General features: G+C 39.0%; 1 protein-coding gene across 1 annotated transcript; it reads right to left on the bottom strand.

The window, feature by feature from the left end:
• Window positions 1-157: 157 nt before the first annotated feature.
• Window positions 158-19,343, bottom strand: LOC108698765 (ERO1-like protein alpha). Its single transcript, XM_018230529.2, has 16 exons — window positions 18,955-19,343; window positions 16,332-16,451; window positions 15,131-15,214; window positions 13,662-13,697; window positions 12,532-12,617; window positions 12,374-12,447; window positions 10,905-11,025; window positions 10,440-10,486; window positions 8,398-8,409; window positions 7,648-7,674; window positions 7,403-7,495; window positions 6,789-7,035; window positions 4,014-4,083; window positions 3,449-3,535; window positions 3,221-3,354; window positions 158-1,515 (listed from the first exon to the last, which is right to left on the bottom strand). The coding sequence occupies exons 1-16, from the start codon at window positions 19,081-19,083 to the stop codon at window positions 1,458-1,460; spliced, it is 1,425 nt and encodes a 474-aa protein (XP_018086018.1). The 5' UTR covers window positions 19,084-19,343; the 3' UTR covers window positions 158-1,457.

The following is a 19,343-nucleotide window of genomic DNA, read 5'->3' as shown; positions in this document are numbered from 1 at the left end:
CATATTATTATTATATATTTTTAACCCCCAGAAGCAAACCACCGGCAAGATCTTTGTTTTAAATGTTTACCCTACCACCATACTTACTGGAATACGTCACTCACAGTAGCCTGATAATAATGGAAAGGCTAAACCCAAAAAAAGAGTCAGACAGAAATTAAATATTAAATGATTTTATTAACACTTATCAAGCACAGTCCAATTGCCAGTGTAATATGAAGACTATTGGTACAGCAGTCCTTGTACTCAATGAAAACCTATGTGATCACATGAAAGATTCCACTCAGTCTGCATCCCCCTTGCTTGGGAAACTGAAGCCCATTACGTCACTAATTCCCTTTATTTTATCAGGCAAACCAGGACAGGTCCAGTTAACAAGGCCTGCACCATTATACCACCATCTACCTCCCTTTGGTGGCCAGGATAGTCTTGAGTCTACTCACCACATATTTAGAGCAGAACAGCATCGGTGCAAGAGACCATGAAGCTATGTGAGATCTTCATGAACACATTACATAGAACAAACCCACTTCGCCAGCTACACAAACAGATCTTGGCTTTGATTAGGTCATTGTGCTTGAGCCACTATATTTTTTTTTGGCCTTGTATTTGGCCCTGTTGAAAGATCAAAATTTCTCCCACAACTCTTTTCCCACCACCCATTCTTCTTTTCTCTTTTTATGGCATATTTTGACAGTGGCAGATTTGCAATGGCCCAGTCAAAGCTCCGATTGAGAATTTGTCAAAATGTAGACACTCCCAACGAGTGAGCATAGTTTGTATGCTGTAACCTACTCCAAAAGGCTGACAAGCTGTAACAGTAGCCAAAGACGCATCTACAAAGTACTCAGCCAGCCAATGTCTGCTTTATTTTGTAGAATTCATTTGGTGTCACAATAAAAATACATTTTGCACCTCAAAAGTAAGTTACACAAATGAAACAGTAAAACTCCAAAATCAATGTAATTCCAGGCTGTAGCACAACAAATTGCAGAAGAAGTTCATGAGGGGGTGAATACTTATGCAAGGTGCTGTATATTTATCATTAATCAATTTCCTTCATTATTGCATTGTATCTGTGTTTTAGGCTGCTGTAAGGGCTAATAAAGATACTGCATACTTGAACCTGATACCAGAAGCAAAACCTCCTCCCCAAGAGGTGGGTTTTTGGTATTAGATACATCATTTCTAGCCATTACATTGCTCTTCCAAAATAATTACAGGATTTCTTCAGTACTATAGAACCACAAATTCAAAATATTCAGAATCTTATTTACCTATATACATAGTTGGTTTGGTTTATTAAAAAAGTACCCGTATCTACAGCACATTGGAAACCAGAATGCCCCTTCCCACGAGGGCCGATATTTTTATTCATTATTGCATAGTCTCTCAGTAGTGCCAATAATGTGGTAACCCAGGTGTTTGCCAATGAATTCAGGGAGGTTGAAACGCCTTTAAACTTTCTCTAACAACTTCCTAAAATTCTCCAGTTCTTTAACACTTGTAGAAATCCTGTAGAAAGATTAAGAAGGATGTTTAGTGAATTGTTTTGAACAGTTCTAAGCTGTAGTCACTTTGCTTCTCTCCAATTTCCTGCAGAACTATGTCTTGTATATTAGGATACCTACACTCTATCATATCCCTATGAGCAAATGTAAGTGACATGTATATCCAGGTAAAGTCAAGCATTTGTTTATTTTAACCTTTCTATTGACCTTGGGGGTATGAAAGATGCCTTAGAGGGTTTAGTTTCAACTGATGATCCTGCATTTTTATTGGTTATTTTATCATTGAAAAAAAGCCAATTTTTTTTTTTGTGGTTGGGAAGCAGTGATCCATTTGTTTGACAAATAATACCCAATTGATGCTATTAAGCCTCTCATGTGGATGGATAAATTATTCATTATCTTGACTTTTGGTCAGACAGCAACAAGCCTGTGTATTGCTCCATTACCTAACCAGTAATCTGGGCGAGAGGCTTGGCTATGGCTGCTGTACAATTCTACTATTTGGTCTGAAACTAAACCTACTCAACACCAATTGATGCATGTTCTAGGATCAGCAATGCTTGAGCACTTACTTGCATCATCAGAGGCTTACCCATCCAAGTGCTTCAAATGTGATGCAGAGGTGGTGGCAATTCAGCATTAGGGTGGGGAAGAACCACATTCAGGGTAGGACTCCATGGGCGATTTCGGCACGATCCGACGCACTGCTCAAAAACGCAGGCATTCCATCGGTAATAAGGTAAGAGATGAAAACGTCGAATGAAGTCACAGCGTTGATCCAATGCAACACGACTTTCGAATGCAGACGCAGCGTCTGCATCAGACAGTTGTGTCGGATCAACAATGCGACACGACTGTCTAATGCAGATGCAACATCTGCATCAGACAGTGGTGTCGGGTCAACGATGCAACACCATCCGACAATGCGATTACTTACCTTATTTCTGTCGCATCCGACGCGACGCCTGTGCTTTTGCTCAGCGCGTCAGATTGCGCCGAAATCGCCCATGGAGTCCCACCCTTAAAAGATGCTTAATTCTTGTGTATGGGAGTATTAAAGCAATGCCTGAGTAAGGCTTATCTTCTCTGAATCTTTGCATAGGATAGAGCAAACCTCACCATGATATTATTCATGCATATCAATGAAATAGCAGATGAGGTGTTTTAGCTATGCCTCAACAGTAATGACAACTTCCCTCCCCCCACCGATAAAAATATTTTAGATAGATAGATATAGATATATATAGATATAGTCAGGTGATCCCACTGGTGTCTAATAAAAGGGCAGCCAAGTTTGGGAGTTTTACTTTGAAAGCAGCTAGTAAGTTGCAGGTAAAACGTAGTCATCCCTTTGTAAAATGTATAATGAAGCAATAGAATTCTTAATGAATCAGATGAAAATTGAGCATAGGACTGGCCAGATATGGGATGACTTTGACGTAGTTGGCCAGCTTAAATATATTGCAATATATGGACAAACAATCCCTGTTTTGTTTAAAGGGTAAGGCATTTTTTAGGAGCAGTATGCACAAAATGTCTCTGTCTTAAATATATTGATAATGGGTTGAGTGCAGAGGACCTCTTGTAGTTGAATATATATATATATAATTTTTTTTTTTTTTTTTTTTTGGTTAAGATTTTCTCTGATTATGACTAAAAGCAAACTAAAATACAAAGTGAATTTGAGTGTGAGCAGACAATATACCAACCTTCCAAATGCGTTGAACAGTGCCACTATTTCTTGCCTTGTCAGGTGGAATGCACTAGGTTGGTTGCTCTCAGACAGATTCTCGATTTGTTTTTCAGAGAACAGGATTTTAAGAGCTGTGCCCAGACCCTGGGTCTGAAGGAGACATGTAAAATTATAAATAGAAGGAATTACAAGCGGGATGATGCTGTGATCTTTAAAAACACTATCCCATTTCATATATACACACCTGCAGCTTGCCCCATAAGCGACACTTAAAACAGCCAACACAGTCCATTATTTTGGAGATGTTTCTAAAATGTTGCCTGAAGTCTTCCTGTAAAAAGAGGTGTTCAAGGTTCACTTTAAAATAAACAGCCTTCAGCATGTATGTGTGCCATGGTACTTTATAAATAACATCTATAGCACCAATAAACGTTCTCTGGTCCATGCCATAAGGAATACAAAGTTTATAGTTTTTAAGATCCACTCAGACAGGGACGGATGATTTAGAAGCTCTGTGAAGTGCTGGAGAACATGTCAGCATTGTATAAATAAATACGAATATATTTTAGGACCTAGCATGTATAGGAAGATTAAGGCTAATGCAATATGTGGTGCTTTCTATAACAGTGTCAAAATAGCAGAGAAAACACCAATCTGCCCAGATCCATCCCAAAAATGCTCAGTAAATACTCAGGCTAGATCCAGGATGGATCAGGGCAGAATGGTGGTTTTTATGCCAACAGAGAAAATGGCATTAACCCTACTGTGCTGGTGGATATTGTTTTCAACTGAAAGCTATAGCCACAAACCTTCAACTTGGCTGCTTCTTTTTTATCACCAGAGAAAAGGGAATTTTCATCGAAATGCAAAGGAAAATCTCTAAAGGGGGGGAAAAAAAAAAGTACTGTTCATAAAATCCATTTCAGCATATGAACGGAACAGCTTTAGTGATGATTATGACTATGTAAACGTTGAAAATTATAAGTATTTATGAAATACACAGAGGAGCGCATACTCATAGCATAAAACTATAAATGCGTTTATTAAAATACGAAAAATATGCACACAATGTGCAGGTGTAAAAGCTTTACAGGCCAATAAACATTTAGTAGTCGAGTCACATATCTGCATGTTGTGGAACAGTCACATTTTCTAAAGGACAGCCCCAATAAAATGTTTTGATTGTTAATCCCGCATATCACTATACAGAACCTACACAGTGTCTGCTGTAGTAAATGTGCAGGTGTTGTCAGAAAGCTCAAATTTCCTGGTGTAGCTTATACCCCAGTGGGGTTGGTAGTTGGCAGTACAGGTATGGGACCTTTTATCTAGAATGGTTGTGACCTGGTGTTTTCCAAATAACGGATCTTTCCATAATTTGGATCTTCATACCTTAAGACTACTAGAAAATCATGTAAACATTAAATAAACCATATATATAAAAACATAGAATCGGATATACAGTGGTGTGAAAAACTATTTGCCCCCTTCCTGATTTCTTATTCTTTTGCATGTTTGTCACACTTAAATGTTTCTGCTCATCAAAAACCGTTAACTATTAGTCAAAGATAACATAATTGAACACAAAATGCAGTTTTTAAATGAAGGTTTACGTTATTAAGGGAGAAAAAAAACTCCAAATCTACATGGGCCTGTGTGAAAAAGTGATTGCCCCCCTTGTTAAAAAATAACTTAACTGTGGTTTATCACACCTGAGTTCAATTTCAAAGGTTATAAAGCCATTTCTAAAGCTTTGGGACTCCAGCGAACCACAGTGAGAGCCATTATCCACAAATGGCAAAAACATGGAACAGTGGTGAACCTTCCCAGGAGTGGCCGGCCGACCAAAATTACCCCAAGAGCGCAGAGACAACTCATCCGAGAGGCCACAAAAGACCCCAGGACAACATCTAAAGAACTGCAGGCCTCACTTGCCTCAATTAAGGTCAGTGTTCACGACTCCACCATAAGAAAGAGACTGGGCAAAAACGGCCTGCGTGGCAGATTTCCAAGGCGCAAACCACTTTTAAGCAAAAAGAACATTAAGGCTCGTCTCAATTTTGCTAAAAAACATCTCAATGATTGCCAAGACTTTTGGGAAAATACCTTGTGGACCGACGAGACAAAAGTTGAACTTTTTGGAAGGTGCGCGTCCCGTTACATCTGGCGTAAAAGTAACACAGCATTTCAGAAAAAGAACATCATACCAACAGTAAAATATGGTGGTGGTAGTGTGATGGTCTGGGGTTGTTTTGCTGCTTCAGGACCTGGAAGACTTGCTGTGATAGATGGAACCATGAATTCTACTGTCTACCAAAAAATCCTGAAGGAGAATGTCCGGCCATCTGTTCGTCAACTCAAGCTGAAGCGATCTTGGGTGCTGCAGCAGGACAATGACCCAAAACACACCAGCAAATCCACCTCTGAATGGCTGAAGAAAAACAAAATGAAGACTTTGGAGTGGCCTAGTCAAAGTCCTGACCTGAATCCTATTGAGATGTTGTGGCATGACCTTAAAAAGGCGGTTCATGCTAGAAAACCCTCAAATAAAGCTGAATTACAACAATTCTGCAAAGATGAGTGGGCCAAAATTCCTCCAGAGCGCTGTAAAAGACTCGTTGCAAGTTATCGCAAACGCTTGATTGCTGTTATTGCTGCTAAGGGTGGCCCAACCAGTTATTAGGTTCAGGGGGCAATTACTTTTTCACACAGGTTTGGATTTCTTTTCTCCCTAAATAATAAAAACCCTCATTTAAAAACTGCATTTTGTGTTTACTTGTGTTATCTTTGACTAATAGTTAAATGTGTTTGATGATCAGAAACATTTTGTGTGACAAACATGCAAAAGAATAAGAAATCAGGAAGGGGGCAAATAGTTTTTCACACCACTGTAGCACTCCTGGGATTTTTTTAAAAAGTTCAATTTTATTTCATGCTTAAAAATAATCAACGTTTCTTGACAAAGGCTCTAGACAGTAGCCGAAACGTTGATTATTTTTAAGCATGAAATAAAATTGAACTTTTTAAAAAAAATCCCAGGAGTGCTATATCCGATTCTACGTTCTTATGCATTTTTTCTTTCGGAGCAGCACCCGGGTTATTGCATCATCTATACTAACGGAGTGCCGATCTGGTTTGGGGGGGGGGGGGGGGGGGGGTGTGTGTGTGTGTGTGTGTGTGTGTGTGTGTGTGTGTGTGTGTGTGTGTGTGTGTGTGTGTGTGTGTGTGTGTGTGTGTGTGTGTGTGTGTGTGTGTGTGTGTGTGTGTGTGTGTGTGTGTGTATTAGTTTGGATCAAGTACAAGGTACTGTTTATTATTAGAGAAAAAAAGAAATACATTTAATTTGGATAAAATGGAGTCTATGGGCGATGACCATACTGCAATTCAAAGCTTTCTGGATAACAGGTCCCATACATAATCACACATGGATTAGCAGGTGGCCAAATCAGTACCACTTTATTCATGGTTACTGTTGCATGTAAGGCAGCAAAACACTGAAATGGAAAAGGACATTGATTACAGCTATCATAATGAACTATGATCGTATTAGTTCTTGCCCTCAAGTTTATTAACTTAAAACGTACCTGGCATCCTGAAGGACATCCAACAGTATCTTTTTGGTTTCTTTGTCTTTAGTTTCATTTCCAGTGTACAGCAGAAAGTTAGAACGTTCAAAGAAAGGAAGGACCTTAGATATGGCTCGCAGTTCTATTAGATAGATGAAATACAAGTTCCTCAGCCTCTTTGGGCCTTCACCATGGGTGAGGGTTGCATCAAACCTCTTCTGAAATTCAGCGACATTGTGACCCCAAATCTTATCCATCCAAGTGTCTAAAAACATAATGGTAGATATACTTTGCATAAAATCAGTTTTTTTCCCCATGAAAGTGAAAAATGCAGGATTCAGAAATGCTGTGGAGAATACATGCAGGAATAAGCAATTCCACATATTAAAGAAAAACTAAACCCTCCCACAAACCGCAGCCATTCACCTGGCTTTCATCCGCTCATACAGAGACAGTTTTCAGTGTAATGGACCTTGGAGGGGGGAGATGGAGGCAGAGGGAGGGTTTAGTTCTCCTTTAAACTTCTCTAGAAATATTGAGGCCTTTGCAAGTGCCATGGATTCCACAACCCTACAACATTGTGGCAGCCACAGCTGAGTGGGACTATATAATAACACTATATAATGTTTTACCTTTCAGCAGGTATGTTGCACACAGATGAATATTGATGCTGGCATGTAATCCAGAAATAAGTCTGTAAAATGCTCTCTTCTCTACACACAGACCTGAAATAACAATTTGCACGAATTAATCAAAGGAATAAAGGAAGTTTAATGTTTCATATGAGAGGCAGCAAAGCCTGCTAAACATAGTGTACCTTTCCTAAAAGGCAGGAAAGAAATAATTAAAAAAAAAACAAAAAAAAAAAACAACTTACCATCCAGCCAGTTGTAAAACATATTGCCTGCAAACAAGAGAAGTAATTGTAGTTACAATAGCAAATTTGCCAAGGAGTAGGTGTGAATCATCTATAAAAGGAAACTAGAATTTAGGGATAATTAGGTCTACACCACACAATAATCCAATATATTATAGACACACCCTCAATGTAAACTTGTTTTTAACCTCATTTCTCATATAACCAGCTAAGAAAAGCTGTGGGTGGAGCCAGAAAACAGGAACAAGTAATAGCACATGCATGGAGAACATAAGTGTTAGGGAAACAAATACAGAATGTCAACATTTTCCTCAAAGTGGGCCTTTTGTGCTGTTTAGGTCTTGATTATTTTTAACACATCAAAGTAATATTGGAGCAGTCAAGGGATCTCCCAAAACCTGTTTCTTTTGCATAATGAAATAAAAATGTAATTCTAAGCAACTTTCCCTTATATATTAGTTGAAGGAAATGTAAACAAGAGCATTATTACAAAATGTGCCTTTCCTCGGGAAAATAATCTAACTGCCAAAATGACCAGCAGGTGGCAATGTAGCCAATCCCTTCAAAACTAGAGAAAAATAATTCATGTGCACTGCTAATGTACGCGGAGCTATTTTACAGTAAGTTTTTTGGGTTTACATTTTTATTTAAGTATTTTTAAGGGTTTTAAAATAAAAGTGCTCAACAGGGCTGCTATAGAAAATTGCACCATAAAGCACATTAGAAATGATTAAGATATAAAGCTCTTACCTTCATTTTCTCCTGTAAGGAAAACAAAAATACATCAAAGTCAGATCATGTTGCAAACATTGTCATTTTAAGCTTTTTTTAGATTTGTTAAAGGAGTTTATCTACTGACTTAAAAGAGAAGGGGAAATCACTGGGCGTGCCAAATGTTAGGGCCCCCCCCCCAATGGATTATAATCATTTACTGGTTAGCAAAAAACTGTACCGAACCAGGGTACTTATCAGCCAGCACCATGAAACAATCTTTTTCTGCTTCTTCTTCAATGGCCCCAGGCCAATGTATGTGCAGTAGGGTGAACAAGATGGCTTCTTGCTTATAACTCTGCCTTTTGCTCTACTGTGCATGTGCACCTCCAGCATTAGTGTTCACCTTCCAAATACTTTTTTTCAGTTCAGTTGTTTTCAGATTGTTCCCCAGAAATAAAGACTTTGTTCAATTACTTTCCATTATTTATTTTTTACTGTTTTTTCCAAAATCTAAGTTTAAAGTTGAATGTTCGTGTCTCGGGTGTTTCAGTCTGGCAGCTCAGTAATTCAGGTGCAGACTCGGTCTGCACCCCCCCCCCCCCGGGGCTGATTCAGAAGGTGAAAAATTACACTTTACACTTCAATGTTAGAAAAACGGTGACACATAGAAAATATAAAGTCATTGGAAAAAGTGTGTATTTCTGGTGATCTATCTGAAACAAACTAGTTGTTTGAAGGTGAGCCACCCCTTTAATGCTGTATGCACTAATTTTTGCTAAAAGCAAAGTAAACAAAATGTGTGCATTAAATGTGTGCATTAAAAATATACTTTTTGATGCAATGAAATAAGACTATGAGGACTTAAAACAATGTGGAGAATCATTTTTGGTTCCTGGCTCTTAGGTTATAACAATTAAAAACACAATACTTTTAGGCAAAAGGTAAAACCTAATTCCATTTCAATCCCACCAATAGTCCCACAACTGAATTGACTGCATCGTTGTCCTGGGTTTTCACCTTTTTAGCAGTCTGTAGTACCACTAGCTGATCAAGAAGAAATTTATTATAAGTTATTAAATGCTTAATCCTTAATCCACTTAACAAACAAAAACGTGTGGAAGTAATACGTGATACGTTATAATTGGATCACTGAAAATATGTGATAGAGACATGTCTAATGGAACTGAACATTCTATGTCCAAACCCCAAAACTAGTGCCACACTGCATTCCAGATATAAAAAACGCCCTATCTTTGCACTGTCATGGACGAATTGTTCTTCTGTATTTACAGAATGCTTAGGCTGGGGCTTGTTGTGCAATGCCTGTGCAGAAGGAAATAAGGAAAAGCTATTCTGAACATAAAATCATTACTGTCACTCAGAGATAATCAGAGTCCACTCAATGTACACAGGGCAGGGGAAAAAGTGCACCTTATGCACAGGCAATTTTACACATTTCCTACATGATAATGCTATAATATGATGGTCTTAGTACATATCAGTTATGTGGCCTGTTTCTCTGGACTCTGTGCAACATTCCAAGCAGGGGAAAGCTGCTTAAAGGAAAACTAAAACTTTACTAACGTTTGGGCTTCTTCACCAGCCCAAGGCAACCTAAGCCCTTTAGACAGAACGATCTGTGCCCCACAAGATGCCCCAGCAACTCCCCATTCTTTTCTGCTGATTCACTGCACATGCTCTGTGCTGCTGTCACCGAGCTTAGGAACAGACACACAATATACAGTACACATAGAATATAAATTTCACTAAACAAGGCTGATTAGTAATTAATACAGATAATTATTACATGGCAGCACAGAAACCAGTGCAACTAACACCAGAATTTCATAATCAACCTTGTAGCATCATCTTATATAACAGGCTAACATAATTTTCTGCTAGATAATTTGCAATGACCCCTAAGCTTAGCTTCTCAACAGCTGCTCAGACCATGCGAGTGTCACAGACACTTTCCAAGATGGTGACCCCCTGTGACAACATACAATATATTTATTTATGTTGAGATTTAATCGTACACTGTACAAACATACTAACAGTAAATAATCAGGGGCCCGTACCTCGAGATGATGTCAGTGGGTTTAAAGGTCTCTGAACAGCTTTTGGTCTGTTGAAAAGGAAAAAAATATAATAGTCATTAGTTATAAATGTTATGGTTACAACTGTGCCAGATGCAGCCTTGTGTGTGCAGTCACTCACAGGAATGGTATCTGCCCACATACCAGGGTGGATTTGGCTTTAATACCCAAAACATTCAGGTGCTTGCTGCAGGCAAAAGTATGTTTACTTGATTCAAGTGAAGGTAATGTGTAACTTAGTTTGTAGTCCCGCTAGCATCACCCACTAACCTGTTAAAGAAAACTCATTACAAAACATTTGGTACCAAGAGCCTACACCAGTGAATTAGTTTTTGGACTATTTTTGGGAGAATTTTATAAACAATAATACCCACTTAACACATACCGTTGCATGTAGGCAGATTGAACCAGAAAAGTAATTTTTATAGATATACATCTCACACATACTTGAAACAGTTTTCCTCGTATATGCTATTCCAAATCCTCCATGTATCGGCTCCCTTGTAACCAGTGAAGCGTTCAGGGTTTTTTAGCAAATCTACATATTCTGCATCTGGAGACTCTTCATCTGCAAGACAAAAACAGACATCATTAGCTGTACTCTATATTGCCCCATAGTATAATCTATATCTGGAAAATCAGTGAAGGACAGTTGTTATAAGCAGGTATTCCTAATTTGTACATAGTTAAATACAAAGTCTTTAGATACAGACCTATTGCTTAGCAAGTTAGAAAATACATGATGGCTGGCATAATACATAAAGTAACAATGTAGATCACATGACTTGTTAAATTGCAGTTTTTTATATGGCCTTTCAGTTACAAAGTAGGTAATGGTATGGAATGGTCTATGCTGAGGGGTAAACTTGATGAACCTGTGTTTTGTTTACTCTCAACAACTAGCTGTTAGGACACCATTAATATTCAGAGGCAAAAGAATCTTTAGTTTGTCAAAAAAAAAAACCCTACTTTATTTATTCCTTGAATGCAAGGAAAATTACACAGACTTTTGGAGAGGGCCCTGTTGTCAGGTGTATATGTAAGCCATATCTTCTTTGTACTGTAGTGGACTTCTGCTTGTGAATGTGATGAGCGCCAGTACTTCACAGTAAATGTGAACAGTGTGTGGATGTAAGTATTACATTGCATTAACTCTTTCCACCCACTGCATTTGCACATTGCACTAGGGGCATTTTAACAAAACCACATGAATGGAAGAGGACACAGCTGCTATGCAGGTACAGCTTATCGCTGAGTTTATGTCCAATCATATTTCTGCTGCGCTAACCACTCAAAGGGAACAATGTTCACAAAAGAATTCCTTTTTCTAAGGCCACAAGCACTCGTAACCAAATAACTTTATAATATATGATAATGTGCTGTCTCTCATGTTACTTGTCTTACAGGTTGGGCCCTCTTGTTTATTCTAATCTCCTTGTCGGATGTAAAAATTGTTATAAAGTGCTGCTAAGTTGCTGGCACTACATAAATACATGATTATGTGCAAATGCTTAAAGTTATACGGACACTAAAAAACTACTCAAATTTCAAATATTAATGTACATTAATGTTACGTGAAGTTCCTAAACCTGACTGTTTTGCAAAGCTGACGGTCCCTTCTCAACTTGTCAGATTTTCAAATGTAAATGGATTATTGCAGCACAAATATTGCAGCCCTCTCACAGAGGAACATGGGGGATCAGATGGGTAAAGTACAAGCATCAGGCAAACACTATTATGGCAAAATTATGAACTATTATGGCAAAATTATGAACAGCATGCAAAGACAATGTTAGGATATATGTAATAAAAAGGTATAGTTTCTGGTGTCAGTATCTCGTTAATAGGAATTGGATAATAAAAATGGTTCTTTACTCTCAAAAACACAACTCTTAAGGGGAATAAAAGTTGAATACCATCTACTTCACAGAAGTTATCTGAGGAGTCATCATGGCGATTCCACTTTAACATGGCTTCCTGAGTCTCCACACTGTGAAGAGAGAGAACACACACATGTTTAGCAGGATTCAGAAAAACTCTTCCACACGAAGAGTTTTCATACAATGTCTCCTACCTTAGAGATTCATCAACAGCACTGAGTCTTTTCTCCTTTTCACAGTCATCTACATCTTCATGCACATGATTTGCTTCTTCTGTGTACTGGAAATAAATACAAATAACAAATACCGCATTTTGACAGTTGTATCAACACTTATAAATTCAGAAGTAAACAATAAGCATGACACACAAGCCAGGTTCAAAAGATGTGGATCATTTCACCCATTTGTCAAAGTAGTGCAGAATTGTGTGGTTTGGTAATTTATACAGATAATACAATTGCACAAATCTTGTCAACAGGCCTGTGGAGCTGATGCACTCAGTCTCACCAGGTTGCACTGTTGAAGACATGTATAAAGCAGGCCAGAAGAGAAGCCCCCAAGTCATCATAACTGATGGTTCTCACAGGGTGACTGCGTTCTGCTGCCAACTGGCCAAAAGGAATTGTTATTCACGTAAACTGAAAAAAAGCCTTCTGTATAAAGAGGTTCTACTGGATTCTCCATATTCCTAATGAGTAGATTATTGCAACACAGAAAGGCATGTACATAAATATACACAGTGTATTAAAGCACATACATCAATATGAGATATATGGCCAGGCCTTGAGAGATAACGATTTTTTTCCTGGTACAATCCATCTAACTGAAAGCTCTCTGAAAAACATATCTCTGCGTGTGACAACAAGGCTGTTTGTGTCCATTGTCACCAAGAACAACCAACAATTGTTGTGGATGACACTTGTTAGTGTATCATGTAACATAGGGAGAAAATGCTTACCATTAGGACGTCGTGCATTATGACATTGGCCTAAATGCTACTACAAATTTTGCTACTTGCTTGTACATTATTATTATATTATATTAGAACGATCTATGCTTAAAAATAAACCACAATAGATGTGGTAGATCAAGGGATCATTGCCACTGTGCAGAACAACTGTGAATGTTTCCCTTTACATTCCCCTAGTCCAAGGGAAAGCACAATCAATTACAGATTATTTTCTGTTAGAAAGTTCACACAATGCTGGAGAATAATGTGTCCGTCAGTTGCAAGACCTCTTTAAAGTAACGTTGTTGCTCTAGTACAAAAGATGAAGTGGATTTTCAAGCCTGTTAACTCTGCTTGAAAACAAGAGGCAAATACCTTAAATCCTGGAGGTTTAAATCCTGGAACTTCATCCTGGAAAAGTACAGTTACGTCAAGTTAAAATAAAGGAATATCACCAAAACAACCTTTTAAATGACTGGGAACATTGCGCTATAAAGCCATAATGTAATTTTTTCCTTTACGTTTTACTTGAAGCAGGTGGGGGCATGCTTCCCAAACACATACTGAGCTAAGGGAGCTGTGACAAGCTAAAGTACAAGTGTAAATAGTGGCACCAGCATATGAAAGCTTGCAGCACTCCTGACCCCTTGTCCACTTGGAACTTCATCTCCCACCCCTCAGAATTTGAAGCAATACAACAATCATGCTTTGTCACCCTGTAACCACTTGGTGAAAATTAACAACATACCTGTACTTAAATAAAAAAAAAAACCATTGCTTATTATCTATATATAAAACTTTTATATTTAAAATACAACCTATTCAACATTATAGCTCCCCACCAGCTAAGACTATATTTCCCACAATTTCTTGCACACTTCTGAGATTCTGTTTCTTTACAGGACTGTTAATCTTTGGGCCCAAGGCCTCAAATTAACAGGAAATTTACCTAAACATGCCTAATGCACAATTAAATAAACACTCAGCGATTACATTTTCTTCATGCAGGTTGTCCAACCAGTGGGCTGAAGATGATGTGGCTCACTTAGGGATTTTGTGTAGTAGGGTTACTGCAAACTGTATTAAAATTCTTAATATAAACAATAACATTCAATGTAAAATCTTGTCTTAACTTTGTCATTGCCATAATATTCAGAAAGTGGGACAGTACAACAAAAGCATGCATTTTTTTTTTATTTTCAAGAAAAGGAAAACATGTAAATGCACAGCATACATTGTCTTACATTCACAGTAATATGCTTCACATCAGTAATTAAAACAAAGGAAAAAAAGTTTGAAGGAATGGATAACAAGAAGGAAGGTGAAATGCCCCACTCTCATTGTGGCATTAGTATAAACTGCATGTGACCTATACCTAACACTTTACTATTATTAAAAGTTAAGCTATTTTGCGGCAACATAATTAGACCATGGCTTCCAAATTTTAACAAACTGTTCCATTTTGTCCTGTACTCGGGCTGATAGCTGCTCCATTGTGTAAATTATATTAATTTTGTTCAGAGTATGTTGCCAGACTATGTTTGGCGTTAACCAACTTATAGCTAGGGTTCATTTCGCTGCAGAAAGCAAATGTTTAGCTAACTGTCTGTACTGCTTGGGATTTTTTATCGGTAGATTGTGCAGCAATTCCCATGGGTTCAGTGGGAATGTTGTAGTTCCAATGGGTTTGTGCAACTGGACAGTCCCACCAAATGTGTACTAATGTTCCTGTAATATCGGGAAGATTCCCATTTCTTAAACAATGCTAAATATATCCAAAATTAGTTTGTGCAGCAGACACACAGAAGATGAATCTCAGTGAAGCATAAGTTGTAAATACTTACAGATGAGCATGGATTCACAGCACAATCTCTGACACCACAGTGAGAGTTATCCTCCCAAAACGGGCAACTTTTTTTTAAGTTAACCTAAAATAAAACCCAAAAGTTTAGTCACATCTAACAGAATTTCCATAAATTACGATTTGTACTATGAAGACTAAAACCTCTGTTAAAGGAAACTGCACAAAAGATGAAAATCTAAGCGAAGTCTAAAGGTGACCATAGACAGTACAATTACAATCTTTCCAGGAAAGACGAGCCGTCTGATACCCAAGTCTATCCGTCAGCTTGTCTCCAACCATACATGCAACAAATATCATAGGAAATTTTTTTGTACGATATTATTGGTGCGTCTATGACCACCTTAAGGCTCATGGTCTGTGTAGTATCTTCTTCACCTGTTACTGTCCACTAATGGCAACTACCTCACTGCTGGTGTCTATTTGTTTACACAAGGGTAAAATTGAATTACTGGTTTTGGCGACTAGAGATTGTCCCCCAGTCCAAATGGATCAAATAGGAGTGGTTCATGCATAGCCAGCTCAAGGCTAGTGGCACACTGGGCATTTTCAAAAGCCCGTCTGCCTGCATACAGAACACAGAGGGGAACAAAGCTGATCTACCCTTTCTCCACCCGGGCAGAATAGTCTAGTGTGCCTCTACCATAAAGTAATTAGAACAATAAGAATGCAGGAGTTGAATTTTATTTATGTTTAACGATCTAGTGTTCAACATCCAAGAAACCCAGGGGCACTCACATACATACATAGTAAATATATAATATAGATTTGCTTTTTCTACATTATATAACTATGGGTGTAGAGACTGATGCAGTTATCACAGTTATTACAAGCACTGTACAATTTGCTCAACTATATCAATCTTGCTATGTTTGGACATCAAAATCCTACCCAGATATAATCAATGCTGTGAAATTATGACAGGACGTTTAATTTTAGATAGAGGGAAGAACTTTTACTAAGACTGGCTACATCTACCCTATCAATTATCTTTAATTAGTCGAACATAAAGAAAATGTGACTAGCTGCTCTGGATTACTGCACAACTTGTTGGCCAGTGTTAGCAAATAAGTAAACAAGCCTCTGCATGACACGAGTAACAGAAATACAGTGCTCACTGAGGCACTAAGTGACTTTATGGCTTTTCTAAAAATTTATAATTTTACACAAAAAGTAAAAATTACCTTATAGTAACGAAAGTAGTCGCTTGCCACCAGTTGTTGTAATTTAGGAAACAGCCCATGATTATTGAAGCGGTCAATTGTTTCTACATCACAAGTACAGTCATCCAAGTAGCCTGTCACCTGGAAAATAGAAATATCATAAAGGCAAAGTAAACATTCTGGTGCATGTCCCAGTATAGCGGATAACACAGACAAACCAAGCCAGTGTATCACCCTGAGAATGGCAGCAATTTACTTATCAGTCATCCTAACTGGACTTCATGTGTGCACCATTTTAAGTATTTTGCTTTTTCAATTCAAACCATAAGCGTGACCTACACTGTACAGAGTAAATATTAGTTTGGAGGGCTGAGGCTGTAAACTCCAGACCTCACGCACACACACATTGATTTGAAGTTTTAAAGGGCTGACAATGCCAAGAACTTAAAATGCCCTTAATGCAATTATATATTTTCAGTTCTGCACTACGCCATTGACATCTCTGCATAATTTCTAGCAAGAATGATATATTTTATTTAAACATAAATCTCAGCTGTGCTTGTCTCCTGCCAAAAATGTGTATTATTAAAAACTAAACTGAAAACACTTGGTGAGTAAGCGTAAGTGCAACAAATATGTTACAAAAACGTTGATCACGGTGTATATAAATTTTTCTATAAAAACAAAGCTATACTTTCACACACACATTATACCTATCTGCCATTAAAGGGGCTGTTCATCTTCATTAACTTTTAATACAATGAAAAGAGTGGTATTCGGTTTTTGAAGTTATTTAGCTTTTTAGTCAGCAGCTCTCCAGTTTGCAGTTTTAGCAGTATGGTTGCTAGGGTCCAAATTACCCTAGCAACCATGCATTGATTTGATTAAGAGACTGGAATATGAATAGGAGAGGCCTGAATAGAAAGAGGAGTAATAAAAAGTAGCACTAAAGGTGCCCATACACAGAGATCCGCTCGTTTGGCAATGTCGCCAAACGAGCGGATCTCTCCCCGATATGTCCACCTTGAGGTGGGCAATATCGGGCTGATCCGATCGTGGGCCCTAGGGCCCAACGATCGGATCCTAACGATGCCTAACGGGCGGTCGGATCGCGGGACCGCATCAACGAATAGATGCGGCCGCGATCCGACGGGATTTTTTGTCCCATCCGATCGAGATCTGGCCGACTTTCGGCCAGATCTCGATCGGTGAAGCCCGTCGGGAGGCCCCATACACGGGCCAATAAGCTGCCGACACGGTCTGTCGGCAGCTTTTATCGGCCCGTGTATGGCCACCTTAACAATACATTTGTAGCCTTAGGGCAGGAACACACGGGCAGATTCGGGGATATTTAGTCGCCTCTTCTGCGGGGCGACAAATCTCCTCGAACTGCCTTCCCCATGCTATAATGAGAAAACACCAGCGCAATTGCACTCGCGGTGCTTCGATTTCCGAAGTCGCCTCACGAGGAAACTTCGGAAATCTAAGCGCCGCGAGTACGTTGGCGCAGGTGATTTTTCATTTTAGCAGATGGAAGGAAGAAGAGGCGACTATAGCTGGCCATAGATGTTGAGATTTTTAAAAGATCAGATCCTGATCGTGAGACCACGATCTTCTCAGAACGATCGTACAAATTTACCATCAACTAAAAAGACCAATTTGCCAGGAAAACAAAGGGGAGCTGCCTGCTTGGCCCTGCAAACATAGATACATTGCACTGGGACCGACAAAGATTTTTTGACCTGGCCGATCAATTTCCTGACAGACGTCGGCCGAAAAATCATAAGATGTATGATCGTTCGAATCCCACTAACCGCACGATAATTTCGAAGGATTGGTCGGACTTCCCTAAAATCGGTCGTTCGGCAATTAGAATCGTCGCGTCTATGGGGAGCTTAAATCTCCCCAAATCTGCCCATGTGCCCCTGCCCTTACAGAGCATTGGTTTCTAGAAGGGCCCCTAATTGAAAGCTGGAAAGAGTCAAAAGAAGGCAAATAATTATAAATAATGAAGACCAATTGAAAAGTTGCCATTCTGTAAGATATTAAAAGTTAACTTAAAGCCGAACCACCCCACCATCTCTTTAAGAAACAAATAAGCAAGTAAACAACAAATCATGGACAGAATTGGTTTGTTGTGTTAATTTACTTGTTATCAAACCCTTATGTGAATAAGATGCAGGCCTTTCTCATTAGGATCATACAATTACTGATATGTTACAATGATATACAGTTATTGATTATTAGCCTATAAAGAAGCTATGTCTAGCAAATGCCCAACATTGGGCTGTGTTGTATTATTATTGTATTATAACTGCTGTAACATTGTTATTTGGGGAGGCTACAGTTCTATGACAATATAGGGCAGCTGCTCCAGCCTCTCTAATCCCTCATTATTCTCTGCCTATTTCAGAGGGGCAACTCATTTCAATAAAGTTTGCAATGGTCGTTACCCCAGCAAGTGTGTGTGTCATACCAGAGCACAAATGATGATGATTTGAAGCTTTACATATGGAAATAATAAAGCTGAGCCTTTAGAGATGGTGTAATTGCAAGCTGAGTGGGAATGCTGCATTCAGCTGCGTAGAAGCCAATACAACGTGCATTTATAGCACAGAAGACTAGAAAGCAGCAGACAACTGACCTGACAGAAGCATCTCTGAGCAGCAGAGGCCGGTGCCTCCTGAGCGTTGGTTCCCCATACGAGCAGGGAGAAAAGGAACAACACAGAGCCGTACGAGCTCATGTCTAACCTGCAGCACTCTCTCACCATCACTCACAACTGTGCCGCCTATACCCGGAACCGCCTGCAAGCGTAGGGGCGGGGCCTGCGAGCAGCAATTTTTGATCAGTCAGAATGGTTCCAGCCTGGTACGTGTTGGTGAACACATACGCGCCGCTGGCGGAGACGGGGACTTAGCGCATTATTATCACGTATATTGGGAAATCACACTATGAATATGCAGCGCAGGAAGGAAGGAAAGAGGCTAAATTTCTCTGTAGCTGAGCTGTCACTGTCTACTTGGCTCTGTC

Source organism: Xenopus laevis, chromosome 8L (genome assembly GCF_017654675.1).
Source record: "Xenopus laevis strain J_2021 chromosome 8L, Xenopus_laevis_v10.1, whole genome shotgun sequence".
NCBI classification, from domain to species: Eukaryota; Metazoa; Chordata; class Amphibia; order Anura; family Pipidae; genus Xenopus; species Xenopus laevis.
This window is presented reverse-complemented; position numbering and strand designations above follow the sequence as displayed.